Source organism: Pectinophora gossypiella, chromosome 14 (assembly GCF_024362695.1).
Source record: "Pectinophora gossypiella chromosome 14, ilPecGoss1.1, whole genome shotgun sequence".
NCBI classification, from domain to species: Eukaryota; Metazoa; Arthropoda; class Insecta; order Lepidoptera; family Gelechiidae; genus Pectinophora; species Pectinophora gossypiella.
In genome coordinates this window covers 1,927,372-1,942,683 of record NC_065417.1, presented here as the reverse complement: position 1 = coordinate 1,942,683, position 15,312 = coordinate 1,927,372, and the positions used below count along the sequence as shown (strand labels likewise).

At 36.4% G+C, this 15,312-nt stretch overlaps 2 protein-coding genes and 1 non-coding gene across 4 annotated transcripts in view; 2 read left to right on the top strand and 1 right to left on the bottom strand.

Moving 5' to 3' along the window:
• The window catches only part of LOC126372485 (lysophosphatidylcholine acyltransferase), a 38,707-nt gene that overhangs the window by 14,436 nt on the left and 8,959 nt on the right, over positions 1-15,312 (top strand). The window contains exon 3 of one of the 2 annotated variants that reach the window (XM_050018281.1): positions 10,391-10,602. In XM_050018281.1, coding sequence (XP_049874238.1) covers positions 10,391-10,602 — 212 coding nt within the window. Of the gene's footprint in view, positions 1-6,703; positions 6,931-10,390; positions 10,603-15,312 lie in introns of both variants that reach the window. The other variant, XM_050018280.1, reaches the window with a different exon arrangement.
• Positions 848-1,010, top strand: LOC126372900 (U1 spliceosomal RNA). The gene has a single exon (XR_007567240.1). It is a non-coding gene; the product is annotated as a U1 spliceosomal RNA (small nuclear RNA).
• The window catches only part of LOC126372447 (N-acetylneuraminate 9-O-acetyltransferase), a 397,639-nt gene continuing 395,996 nt past the window's right edge, over positions 13,670-15,312 (bottom strand). Inside the window, exon 11 of the transcript XR_007567165.1 lies at positions 13,670-13,763. The gene's annotated coding sequence lies outside the window, so the exon portion shown is untranslated. The remainder of the gene's footprint in view (positions 13,764-15,312) is intronic.

The window sequence follows — 15,312 nt, the reverse complement described above, 5'->3', positions numbered from 1 at the left end:
TGTCAAAAAAGTTAATGTGACATGGTACCAAAGTGTATACATATTAATGCTCGTGACCGTAGTAATAATAATAATATGTTTTTTTGGTTCTGTCTATTCAATGATGGACTTACCACGCCAGGTACCAAAAAAAAAAAAAATTGATGGCGCTGTCGAGATTTAACGTGATAATTACCTATTTTCTCATTACTCGGGTACATAACTATTCAAAAATATAATGTAAGAAGCTTATATAAAAATAATTGTTGCTTGATATTTGGATCACATTATATGTATATAGAATTATGTTGCTACATATATATTGCTTCTCTTTATATTGATCAGAATAATAATGGGTGGAAGATGTCATTGTGCCTGGGTGTAATAAAAAGGGTCATCATTTATACCTAAAAACAAAGATAAAAGATGCACTATGTCTGTTATTATAAATTAGAAAATTAAACGAAGGAAAATGTTTACAGCGCCATCTATATTGTTAACGTAGTAACGTAGCCTGGAAAGTTCCTCATAAGAGATTTTTTTAATCATTTACATTTAAAGTAGGTATCATTAAAACTAGAAACACACATTCTCACGATCGCGTAAAAATGTTTTCCTTATTGAGGTGGATAAGTTCCTAAAACTAAAGAAAATACTCTTTTACAAATACAGGGTAATAATATTATATTTATTAAATATTTTTTATGTGTAAAAACCATCAAAATAGAAAAAAAACTTTACCAATAATTGCAAAATTAGTTCCTCAAGAATCCGCTGGATGTCGCTGTTCCGTTCACTACATTTCTACATCGCGGTGTTAAGATTCGCCGGCTAACGCGTAAATAGTTTGAGTTGAGCTCCGAAAAGCATACTTACCTGGCACAGGGGACACCGTGATCAAGAAGGCGGTTCCCCCAGGGCGAGGCCTGTCCATTGCACTGCGGACGGGTTGACCCCTGCGATTATCCCTAATGTGGATAACTCGGGTGCGTTATTTTTGGTAGTGGGGACTGCGTACGCGCCGTCCCCTCCATTAAACTGTCTATCAAAAGAAAAAAAGCAATTACTGCAGGAAGTCATTGCTTTTACTTTCTAAAATAACAAAAATATAAATTGTTGTTATGCCTAAAGTATTACTTATTTTGCAAAAAAATAAATATTATAAGGCTGATTTTATTCTTAAAATGTAGGTATTTAATATTAAATAATTATTATCATGAAAATCTACATCAATTTAGATAAAAAAGCATTTGAATGAAAAAATACTTTTTTATCCCACATTTAATTTAATTAATTTGTCAAATCGTGGAAAATTTATGATCCCGTTGATGTCTATTGCATGTTTTTCCCAGTTCAATAAGTGTCGTGAATATATGCAGTGCGCGTACATTTTTTTACCATATTTGATAAAGGAATGTTGCCTGCCAGTAATAATAACTTTTTATTTTTTTTCTTCACACTCCCCGGCCATCCCATACAAAAATCTCATTCCTAACGTGTGTGTGAGCGACAGATAGTCTGCGCACGCTTCTATTAAGGAGAGCGGCTAAGGAGCCGCTTACGGCCATTTGCTACTAAAGCATAGGATAAGGAATAATACTAGGTATAGAATGCAACTTTCCGCTCCCCACCGTCTGAGTTAGGTTTACCTCACCCCCCCTCAAACATAGTTGAGACTTGAATCGTATGACGTCCGACGTCACACACACAGATGCGATACGATAATGTCAATGTGTAGTGTCTGTGTACAACGAGGTTGTTTGTATGTAACCAGTGTCCGGGGTGTGACTAAAGTAAAACACAGAGAAGGTGAGGTCACGTCCGGGGCAAATTCGCGCGGGGCGGAGAGTTACCGTTATACGTAGTATTATTCTTTATTCTATGTTCTTGGTAACAGCCTCTGTGGTCTAATGGTTAGAGCGTTAGGCTCACACTCTGGAGGTCCGGGTTCGATTTCCGATAGGGACATTGTCGAAATCACTTTGTGAGACTGTCCTTTGTTTGGTAAGGAATTTTCAGGCTTGAATCACCTGATTGTCCGAAAAAGTAAGATTTCTTTTCTCGTCATACAGCGCATTGGATTACACTGTAATGTTGTATGTACCTTTATAAATAAATAAATAAATGATTCCGTGCTTCGGAGGGCACGTTAAGCCGTTGGTCCCGGGTATTAGCCGTAAAAATCACCTCCACTAACCCGCAGTGGAGCAGCGTGGTGGAGTATGCTCCATACCCCCTCCGGTTGATTGAGGGGAGACCTGTGCCCAGCAGTGGGACGTAGGCTGTTTATGTATGTACAGTCATGAGCAATATAATGTACGCACTTTAGGACTCTGTCGCACTAACATATTTGACATTTAGTGAGACTTACAGATCAATTTGTCAAAAAAGTTAATGTGACATGGTACCAAAGTGTATACATATTAATGCTCGTGACCGTATGTCTATGTTATGTTCTTGGTAAATGTTCGCTTGTCGCTACACAGCCAGCAACATTACTTTACCAAGTAAAAGTAAAAGTAGAAATTACTCGGGTTGTTAAACCATCAAGTAGTGACGTGTGGACATACGAACGGTACTCATTCTCTCAATCGGAAGTGCGATAGTGATAGAGGTGCGATAAAACGCGGTAGATAAAATTATAACCCGTGATATACAGGCTTGTTAGACGTAACGAATACTGAAGGGGATGATTCAGACCATGATTCTGAGTTAATATCAAGTGGAGTTTTCCGTCGCAAAATTCATGACTGTTTTTGTGTTTATTTAAATTATTTTCAATTGTATAAAATGACCTCTGTGGTTCACTGATTGAGCGTTGGGCTTACGATCCGGAGGTCCCCGGTTCGAATCCCGGTGGGGACATATCACAATAATCACTTTGTGATCCCTAGTTTGGTTAGGACATTACAGGCTGATCACCTGATTGTCTGAAAGTAAGAAGATTCGTGCTTCGGAAGGCACGTTAAGCCGTTGGTCCCGGTTACTACTTACTAATGGTAAGTAAATGGTCGTTATATGAGCCATTGGCTGCTCAGTAATAACCCTGACACCAGGGTTGATGAGGTTGGTAATTCACCTCACAACCCACACGATAGAAGATAAATTGTATACTCTTGTGATGGAAAATTCCACTTGTATTCAGTACGTACAAGTAGCCATACAAGTACGGTCACGAGTACTAATATGTATACACTTTGAAACTATGTCACATTAACTTTTTTGACAAATGAAACCGTAAATCTCATTAAATGTCAAATATGATAGTGCGACAGGGTTGTAAAGTGGGTACATGATAATGCTCATGATTACGTATGCGAATGGGTGTTAGTGTTACGAATACTGAGCGGGATGATTCAGACCATGATTCTGACTTGATATCAAGTGGAATTTCGAATCTGTTTAGAGTGTTTAATTTAACATTCAATGTTCACATGGCCCATTTTATTATGGACTTATTAAAGAAAGCAGTGAAGCCAGCGCTAAACCTACCTAAATTCGGATAAAGTTAACCATTTGTATAGGTATGAATAATACTGGTTCTCTATTTTTACTCATATTTTTTTTGTAATAATTTACCATGGCATACTGTTACTTATCCTATTATTAGTTACGCATAGTATTAATTTATCATAACTTTTCAAGCATAATTTTGAAACTCTTAACTACTTTAAGCATAATAATTAATGAGAATAATGATATATAAGCATAATTATTATAAGCATAAAAACTATACTCCGAATAAGAAAAGTTTTGGCACAACTTTGAACATTTTCGAAACTTACTTTTTCCTTGGCTGCAACGCTGCATTTGGTTCATGATTGTGACTTTTTATATTTTTTGACACTATTTCATGCTATTGGTCATCATTCAGTATACTTTTCGTGTGTAAGCTAAACATGCTGGCGGCGTAGGGGTGGCCCAAGGGCCACCCCCGCCGCACCCTAACCTACTGTTATGCCTTGTAAAAATTACGACAAAACACTATTAATCTAAAAAAGAATTATGGATACTTACCTATTTATATGCGAATCAAATTTATACCAACAAATATTATTCCAAAAATAAGTTACACCTAACAAACCAGTATTCCTAGATGTTATTATGGGAAAGTACTATTATGATAAAAAACGTTATGCAAAAAGGATTATGATAGTTTAAATTATGACAAAAACATTTATGCGTTTTAAGAGAATCCCATGAATACTTGGTAGAGAGTGTCCCTTCCGGGTTTGGATAATATAGATAACATATTCGTAGGCACAAAGATTTACGTGATATCGCATTGATAAAGCAATTTATTATTAGGAAATACTAGTGACAGTAAAGCCGTGTAGAACGCTTGCCTCTCACTTTGAGGTCGCAAGTTCGAATCCAGCACAGGCCTAAATCAATGATTGTCGGATTTGTTTTCGAATTCATGTTTGGATCATAAATGATCATCACATGCTCAGAGGTGAAGAAAAACATCATGAGGAAACCCACATTCCCGAGAAATGCATTTTCGGAGGTATGTGACCTAACCTGTATTGGGCTGGTTTTTCTTTCGCGGGTTGGAAGGTGAGACAGGTTCAATCAATTTTGGTTTGCGAAGGTAATTATTTAGTGGAGTGCTTTCTATTAGGATAGTTTACCGCTCGAGGTAGTATCGAGATAAATCGCTTCTGGGCCCCGAGAAGTGTTTACGGCGATTAGCGTTAAGTCTAGTACCCCATTCAGAATCAGAATCGTTTATTCATCGTAATGAGGTACTTTCCAATCCACGTTCCCCAAACACACGATAGATGGCGTTGTTCACTTCTAACGTGATAATTACTTATTTTCTCATTGCTGGGGTACATAATTATTCAAAAATGTAATGTAATGGCAGACGCATACATAAAACTAATTGGATCACATTATGAATTATGTTGCTACCTATATTGCTTCTCTTTTTTGATCAGAATAATAATGGGTGGAAGTTGTAATTGTACCTTGGTGTAATAAAAAGGGTCATCATTTATACTGAAAAACAAATATAAAGGATGAATATGTCTGTTATCCATGAAATTAGAAGGTTAAACGAAAAAACTTAAAAACGCCATCTATCGTGTTTTTGGCGAACGCCGATTGGAAACTCCCTCATTATCATAGATAAACTTGTTAAAGGTCAATTTGTCATTTTTGAATCTACGACATTTCGCAAGATGTTCTCGAGAAGAAATGCCAAGAAACTGCAACAGCAACACATGTTTTAAATCTATATATTAGGTATAAATTACACGTTTTTTATCATTTAGGTAATCATTAATCTTACAATAAGCTTGTTTACTAATGAGGATAGAAGAGACAAGAGGATTTGACACTTAATAAGACACGACGAATTTATTAAAAACATCATAGAAGGGAAGCTACAAGGACAGAGAGGAAGGGGAAGGAAGAGCAAGAAGGGCTTACATAGAACAGATTATAGAGAAGGCGAACGTTGTGTCTTGTAAGGAAGTGAAGGAATTGGTCTTCGATAGACAGGAATGGAGAATGCTACACCGACAAGAGAGTGGCTCTTAAATTAGTGATATGATGAAGCTTTTTTATATAGAATATGCTCATGTAAATGAGCTATTTATTTTTTCTGTCAATTCTTTCGTACATAACCCCAAAAAAGTTGTATGATAATTATTTTATTATTAAAATGTGTTTTATTCTAATTTGAGGCTCTGTTCGCTAATTTCCTAGCTACAGCTTAAGAGTAAATGATTTATTAGTAACTAAGTCTGGGAAAATAATAACTTAGCAGTAAATAACTTGACTGTGAGTGACCTTAGCAATAAACTATATGTTTTACTAAGACTTATGTAATATGAAAGAAAATTATTTGAGAAAATCAAATTCAGATATGGGTATAGGTTCTTGGGTGTTTTGTTTCGCGTTTTAAGATACTTTTCTGTTCCGCGTGTATTAAGAGGCTACTGAATACCATAGATCTGTTACGGTAGAATATACAGTACTTTATAAGTAAATTTTATCATTGAGGCGCTATAGGTAGGCATCTACATACATACTGCCAAAAGCTTCACGTGCCTTCTGAAGTGCGGAATCATCTATTTTTCAGGAAATCAGGTGATTACTCGTAAAACTGCTGTTGGATATCTATGAGTAAAATAAAGTAAAATGATAATCTCTTAACCGAACTAGAGGTAGTGACGTGAATTATTTAAAGGTGGAATCAAACCCGCAGTACCTACGCGTATGATGTGTCAGAGCCAGCCTTTATTGCGTTTATTTTGACTAGTTAGAAACTAGCTGGCTTTCGTGTGTCTGTGGTTTCTTTAATTTCTATGAAGCATTCAGGTATAATATGTTACTACAGAGATATTAGTCGATTGACCTCGATAGAGTATCTCATTACTGTATTAATGTGTGTAATCCACTGACATAGTATAAACAAATAGACTGACAGTCGCTAAAGATTTTCTAAAAACAACGACCGAACTGTGTTTTAAATACGTATATATTAAGTTATATAGATAGTACAAATTCGTTCGCTTAAATTAAGATGTTATGGCTGTTAAAATTAAGAGCAATATCGGTTGTACAGTGTCGTCATTACGACCATAGCGACTAAATTCAACCTTGACACGTCGTTGTTTAGTGACAAGATGCGCCGCGCACGTTTTTTTACAAAGTATTGTAGTCTATTTGTTTATATACGAGGTCAATGGTAATCATAATTCCTTTATTGTAGCAAACTCCGGTTCTCGATCCTGTCCCTGATGCGGCTGGTGGTGGTGGCGGCGGGTTTCCACCGAGTCAGGATCCTGGGCCACCATCACAAGCCAGCGCACCCGCGAGACGCGCCGGTCGTGGTGATGGCGCCACACTCCTCATTCTTCGATGCTATTGCCATCGTGGTGCTCGGGGCTCCAAGTGTGGTGGCGAAGGCTGATACAGCGCGACTCCCCTTCATTGGACGTAGGTGTAGTGATTGTTGGTTAAGAGTCAGTGGTTGTCAAAACTAAGGTGGAAAAAAAAAACAAAATATAATATCTTCAATCTGGTTGCTAATTCAAAATTCTTTCTTCGCAATTAATTGAGTTTTAAATTGATTATAAAGTCGCATTTAGCCTATTTGGCTTGAAATCTATAGCATGCAAAAAAGAACAATTGTAATTCTAAATAAATATTACATTGGCCCTGATTCCTGCATAGACTACTACTTTTATTTATCCTGTCGTTTTCTTATTCGCAAATTATATCGAGGGTCTCGACCGTACGATGTTTATCCACGTAGATAGCTTTAGCGGCATGGTTGAAGCCTTCGATATAATTCGCGTCGCGCGCGTCACGGTTGCTGTGCCGCGGGTGACCATGCATATCATTTCGGGCACGTCCACCCCATGAATTAAGAAATCATATTTAGATATCGCTGACTCTTAACCGGATGAACTTAGTCTATTTTCTGTCGTTCAAGTGTTTGTTAGAATATAACAGCTTAATTACAAAACGAAGACTAAAAGATAAACTAGGTTTTAAATATAGTCCGTGTCACAAAAGAAGTCCCGTGGCCGCGGCGGCGCTACTGTCGCAGTTTTGCATAGAATTATTATGATTTGTCAATTAGTTCCATTAAAATCCGTCGACTTCTTTCGTGGCACGCGTTATTATTTGAAACCTAGTGTATCTTTCACCTTCGTTTTGTAATAACATATTTTTTGTCTCAGCTACGATTTTGGTTGATTTTTCTTTTGCATTTAGTCGTTTTGCAGTTTAGCTTTCTTTTCGTTTGTCTTTTGGCGTTTCGTCAGCTGTTTTTGGATGCTTTCTTTTATTTTTGTGGACTGTTTTGTGCTTTTGTATGAATGCTATGTGTTTAATGTGTTTGTAGTTAGATTTTTTTTTAGAGGAAGCTCGGCGGGGTTTGTTTATTTAGTTTATCATGCGATGGTACCTCTGACTACCCCAATTAGGAACACAGTTATGTCTTATGTTTTTTTTTCATAGGTAGTTAATAAAATGTGTTCAGGTAATATCGATAGAGGTGATGAAGAATATTTGTTTACATTCTGGATAAATTGAGATAGAAATATTTTTACAATGAATTTATCCTTTTTTGACATGACTTATCTAACTAAAATTAATTTATCTACTTACCTACTTTATTCATAACGCGAGTATCAATAGACATCTTATAAACCAGCCATTGCCTACCAAACAAGAAAATAAAATGCTACTTTTTTACAGAATATTGCTGAATGAAATCTCAAAGAATAGGGTCGAAACGTTTGAATCCTCAGAATGTTTTGATATTTCTTCTCTTTGAAAGAAGACGTTATGAATACCGCGATGGATGTTTTTATCACAAAGCGTTCACTGGTTTGAAAATACATCATCACAATGTCATTGTATTGCATACGCGGACATTGTGAGGTATGAAAGGCATTCAATATTTATTATACTTATCTGTAACTCAAGAGAAATGTATAATTTTTAAAACATTATATTAAAATTCCGGAGAATGTTATTTGAGTAGAATTAAATAATATTGTCTCAACATTTCTCCCTCATTTACAATAAATACGGGGTTTAATGTAAAGCTTAGAAATATTTTTTCTTATTGTCTTGTGACTGCAATTAAAAAGTTTGGGAACAGCTGATCTAAGTTCAACAGTAGCAAACCACCGCATTGCCGTATTTGTAATAATGTATGTTATAAGGAATAACATGCTTTGCTGTATAAAAGAAAAGAAAAGTAAATATATTTTTTAACATAATAAATAATATTTTTTTCTAATCGTTTTTTTCATTATTTTAATTAAAAAACTATTTTTTATTATTTATTTATTTTAAATAACTGTCACAAAAGAAATATACAATAGAAGAGGTAGTAATGGAGATAAAAAAAAAACCGATTCTCTGACCCCAAAAGTAGGAAGAACTCGTATCTTAAGGATCAGTGAGTCTGGCAAAGACTTAGAATTATTATACAGAGTTACAGACCTTTATATTTTTCTCACAGATGACATTAACTATTTGGCCGGACAAATAGTGAGCGCTGAATACAAAATTTAAAACAACAGGTCTAAGCCGCCTGAGGGTTCCCAGTTGGGCGCGAACCTCGGCGCAGGGCATCAATGTTACCTTGCTACATTCGTTAACAACAACAAACAGCTAATTTCGTTAAAACGTTCGAAGTTGGAAAGTTCGATCGAACGTACTTACATTTATTTTCTTAATTTCCCTCGACAATCATAGTTTTTCCGAATACAAATGAATGCAAATTTACATGTTCTTCAATTATTAGATTTACCGTGTATCAGTATTTGAATTCAGAATGAATTACTTTATTGTTGTCTCCACGAGGGAAAAACAAAACAACAATAAAGTACTTAATTCAAATTCTGTCAAAATAATAGATTAATTCTAAAAGTAACGACCCTCCTTTACATGTATTATTTTATTGACTACTTTCAATAATAAAACACCCAATCCAATGCCACAAAAGACACCATAAAAGACTTTAGAAGCCGTATATTTATTCAGTGCAATCACATTATATAAATTACGATAAAATATAATTATTATCTGATTCAAAACATTTACAAAAAAACAACTACAAAATAAGCATAAAATTATTTTTTATCATCCAACCTTGGATTTCACGTTCCAGTTTTTTTAAACTAAAATTTCAGGTCATGGTCCTTAGAGTTTGGATTTAATTTTTTAATTAATTATTTTTTAAAAGGGTATGAAGGTTGAAGGCATCAGTAGTTTTAGCGATTTCATGGTTAATACTTGGTAAAAATAAATACTTAATAATTAAAATAAGTATTCAACTACTTATTTTCCTTGACTCGATAGAAGGTTTACGTCCTTTTAACATGACAATAAAATTAGCTGAAAACATTCCAAAGCGGTGATCCGGCTCGGTTTCTATTTTGAGAGATGTTACCACAACATTTGAAGTGTCAATATTTATTTCACAAGTATATTTACAATCGCTCTACTGTTTCTGATAAATGTAATTTACACGTACTTGAGAGTAACTTGTAACTTGAGAACGTCTACCTAGGCTTGTTAGTTTTGATAAACACGGCAGAGGGGGATTAAAAAGGCCCCATCGTAACAAGTCACCTGAAAAAGAAATATTGTAATTTGACATTTGCGCATATAAAAGTAAGTGAGCAATGCAAACAAATGTAAAATTACAATATTGCGTTTTTAGATGAATTGCTTCGATGTGACCCGTTTCATCATCATCAGCCGTACGACGCGCACTGCTGGGCATAGGCCTTCCGATCTCCACGACGATTGGTACTGCGCTGCCCGCATCCAGCGGCCCGGTGAGCCGTTTATCCTCCCAAGATTCATAAGCGAATCCGTTCGGTTCATAATATGTATTTTTTCATTTTATTTTCATTTCGTTTTTCCTTAGGGCCCTGAAGCCGCTAATATGTTTCATCGGCAAGCTGTCATACCTAGCTGGAGGCATGGCGATAACGATCAGGGGGCGCCAAGCGAGCAGGCAGGAGGCGCCAATCTTGGTCGTAGCGCCCCACTCCTCGTTTCTGGATAGCTGTATAGTCTACGCCACCAAGATGTCTTCAGTCATCGTGAGGAAAGAAAGCATGGATAATTACGTTGGAAGTAGGTGATAGTCTTGGGTTTAAGGGATTTCCATGGTAGGTTTCGGTGGCGGGTTTGGTGGTGGCTTCTCGATGGTTGATTTTACAAAATTTTGGGTTTAATGTTACTTGGGGATAAAGTTTTCAATGCTGGAATACTAAGGTGGTATAATTCTAACGCTATCCGGTATTTTGTTTGAGTCATTGTTTAAGTTTTTAAACTGGTTTATGTTCTTCTTCTATCGTGGGGGTTGTGAGGTTAATTACCAACCCCATCAACCCTGGTGTCAGGGTTATTATTGAGCCGCCAAAGGCCCCTCACATGGCTCATGTAACGACTACTTACTTACATCAGTAAGTAGTAACCGGGACCAACGGCTTAACGTGCCTTCCGAAGCACGGATCATCTTAATTTTTGGACAATCAGATGATCAGCCTGTAATGTCCTAACCAAACTAGGGGTCACAAGGTGATTTTTGTGATATGTCCCCACCGGGATTCGAACCCTGGACCACGGAGGTCGTCGGTTTATGTTCATTTGTGGGTTTTATTTTAAGCAACAGCTTTGATAAGTGCAGCCTAACATGCCAATTGATCTATGGCTTATAATAAGACACCATTCATATTACTCACACGAGGTACACGTTTTTGACAACGATCACAACACAGTGCCATAGCTAAAATAATGTATTCACTTTGTTTCGAACCTGGGACCTCCGCGAGCCCAAAGCTCAACCACTGGCCTTCGGAGGCATCAATGTTTGCTAATGATAACTCAATTCCACTGTGGTTGTGGTTAGTTGAGAAATTCCATGTTAAGAGGTGCGTGGGTACTAAAGTGGTGTCTGTTGTAACTAACATTACCGTCTATGTAAAATAATTGCATTACCAATGTACTAATCAAATTATTTTTACACAAGTTTTATCATAATTTGAATGGCGATAGGGCTATGATAGTACTATAGGATATGATTTGCTAGCCAGAAAAAATGCAGTTTGGATGCAGCTTTTGTGCTATTGTTACTGTATAGAAACTGTTTTATTTTACGTGACTTATAGTAGATTTGCTCCAAATAGTATTATCTACTTGGCTGGACAAGGAGCGCTGAGTGTTCTGGCCTGGTACAACATTTAAGACAACAGGCCCAGGGTGTCCAGTTGGGCGCGAACCTCGGTTCAGGGCGTCGCCTGAGGGGATTATATTGGGAATGCCGGTAATATAAATCATAAATGACTTATGATTGCAGCGAATGTACCTACTCTTCTTCATCATTGGAAGAAGTAATATATCATTTACTATCATCAACTTGAACAGAATGATTGTATACTTTGTATAGTCAAGCATTGATTCACAAGATCATTACGAAACCTCCACACACGGGTACTTTCACTACGCATTTTCTTATACTACATTTTGACTCTACAATGAGGAACTTTCTATGATATATTTCTATTCTGATAATATAAGGGATAATTCGGATCATGGTTCTGATTTAATATCAAGTGGGATTTTCCGTGTTTTAGAAAATGTTTTCAATTCTATACTTTTGCAGAGAAAAAAGTAAGGAATTGAAAATAATTCAATAATACACAAAAAAACTCGTGAATTTTGCGACGGAAAGTACCATTTGATATTAACTCAGAATCAAGGTCTGAATTATGCCTTAAAGTTTTCGTTACAGTGTCACTAACACTCTGTATAATGTAATGTTTATGTAAATGCGTTTTTTTTTATAGTAAGTGAAATAGTAATGATCCATCGTATTGTATAGAACAAAATCAGTGCTGTTTTTTTTAAAGCTCAGAATCAGAATCATTTATTCAACGTAATTATCATAGATCAATTTAACACAACTGAGCACCCTCAGGCCCGTTGTCTTAAACGTTGTACCGGGTGAGAGCCTTCAGCGATCCCCATTTGTCCAGTTAAGTAGTTAATGCCATCTGCGGCAAATCAACAATGAGTCACGTCAAAAAAAAGGCAATTTAACATTTTTGAATCTACTTACGTCATTTCGCAAGGTATTATAGCTGAGGAGAAGTGACAAGAAACTGCAACAGTAAAACATGTTTTAAATCAATGTAGTACATTATGCATTACTAGTTATTTAATAACTCATCATCATCATCATCAGCCGTACGACGCCCACTGCTGGGCATAGGCCTCCCCCAAGGATCTCCACGTCGATCGGTCCTGCGCTTTAATAACTAGAGAAACACAATTAATACCAGGTTGGCTGAGCTTTATTCCAAGCTTCATTATCTCAAAGCACGTGTGGACAGGAATATAAATCCGTCTTTAAAAAGCCATTGCTTCATACAAAGAAGCACCGTAGACCATGACTTTACAACTTCAGAGAGGCTTATGCCGGTTACATACCTCGAGCTATAAGCTAAGATTAGCTCGCATAGTTGACTCAATTAAAAAGACAGATTTTTATTTTATTTTCGGACACCACAGACACCATGGGTCAAAACCTATGATTTTCGAATAAATGAAATGTATTCGGAATAGAAGAAATCTATTCCGTGGTATCCTCCTTGTGGCTAAAAAGGGTTAAAGTTTTATAACTCGATTGTTGCATCAGTAAAATAGAGCCGTGGTAGCCCAGTTGGTAGAACGCTTGCCTCTCACTTTGAGGTCGCAGGTTCGAATCCAGCACAGGCCTAAACCGATGATTGTCGAATTTGTTTTCGAATTCATATTTGGATCATAAATGATTATCACGTGCTCAGCTCCATATTCCCGAGAAATGCATTTTCGGAGGTATGTGTCCTAACCTGTATCGGGCTGGTTTTCCCTTCGCAGATTGGAAGGTCAGACTGGCAGTCGCTTCTGTAATAAACCGGACCTGTCATCTTCAGGTTAGGTAAGCGGGCCCTGTGAAAAACGGAATAATGCTAGGAAGGAGATGGTGTGTACATTAATCAGCACCAATAGTTTAGCTTGCGGTGCGCGACCGGCAGTAAACATCTGCATACCATTCAAAGTCGAAACGAATACATTTTTCACGGTTTACTATTGTGATTGTTACGTACGGTCACGAGTACTAATATGTATACATTTTGAAACCTTGTCACATTAACTTTTTTGACAAATTAAACTGTAAGTCTCATTAAATGTCAAATATGATAGTGCGACAGGGTTCTAAAGTGGGTACATGATATTGCTTATGACTGTACCTTTTGTTCTATTGTATGTGATCTGGAGCATTGCTTTTAAAGGTGTCAATAGCAACTAAAGTAGGACATTAGTGCTTGAATAACTGTTTGTTATTTATTTCTCTTTTTACACTTCGGATTATGAAAGGTTTTATGGACATTTTGAATGCAATAAGGGCCCTATCTCAGTAGGCCACCACGGTTGAGCCACCAACAAAACGTACATGCAATTGTATAGACGGCCTCCGTGGTCTAGTGGTTTGAGCGTTGGGCTCACGATCCGGAGGTCCCGGGTTCAAATCCCGGTGGGGACATATCAGGTTAGGACATTACAGGCTGATCACCTGATTGACCGAGAGTAAGATGATCCGAGCTTCGGAAGGTCCCAGTTACTACTGATGTAAGTAAGTAGTCGTTACATGAGCCATGTCAGGGGCCTTTGGCGGCTCAATAGTAACCCGGACACCAGGGTTGATGAGGTTGGTAATCCACCTCACAACCCACACGATAATATAGTGTCAATGAAACCTTTCATAATCCGAAAAAATGTTCTTATCATGTAAATCGTATTAAAGATTACAGGTTAAAAATAACAAGCAACCTAGGTTTAGACCTAACAGAATTTCCTAGGTTCACGTGAGACGTGCAATCGTAGGGTTTCAGTACCTGGGTTCTAGTGTTAAGCCGCGAGTCTAGATTCAAGGTCTGGCGCGACATTTTGACCTTTTCACTTTACCACTTGAGCATTCCTGACAAGGTCAAAAACTATTCTTGATTAATTACATTAAATCATTTTATTTTCTTTGCATAGTTAAGAACGCAAAGAAACGTGGTAGAACTGTAAGGGTACGTTCACACGGCACTATATTTCCCGTATGACTGTATGACGTAACTACTTATACGAGATATATTATTATCTAATTATTAAGTAAGTAGTAGGTTTTGGGATACTTACCATATTCGAATTTTACATACACGCACGTAATGACGAAAGAGTACTTTATTCACAAGATGTTTAGAATAGGCGTGAAGAAATATTTGTTTATGTTCTACTTTATTGCTTTCTAACCTTGGCCACTTTTACATATTACATTTACTTTTCTAGATATTATGTTCGTAAAAACCGGATAGAAATTTGGAGAAGAGTTTGAAGAGTTGGTGTACATTAAATATCTATTTTTAGCAAGGATTCGTAAGATTATGTGTAAATTAATTTGCAATAATATCTTCTAAAGCTATAAAAGATATTATTTTTAGAATATTGTGTAATTTAATTTACAAAACTTCCTATATATTTGTAAGCAAGTAGCTATAATTCTATTTTTAGAAAAGGTTCGCAAGTTTGAGTAAATTATTTTTGCAATAGAAACGAAATATTGGTTGCCAAATAAGTTATATTATCTGGTTCACAGGGTGCTTACTTCATTTCGTATAATGTGTTATTTAGTTTCCGTAATGGATGGTTCAGACATGCCCGAGATGATAAAGAGAAATAATATTATTTGTTAAATTGTATAAGTGACAAATTGTATTATTATACAAATAAAGAAATAATATTATATTTTTATCA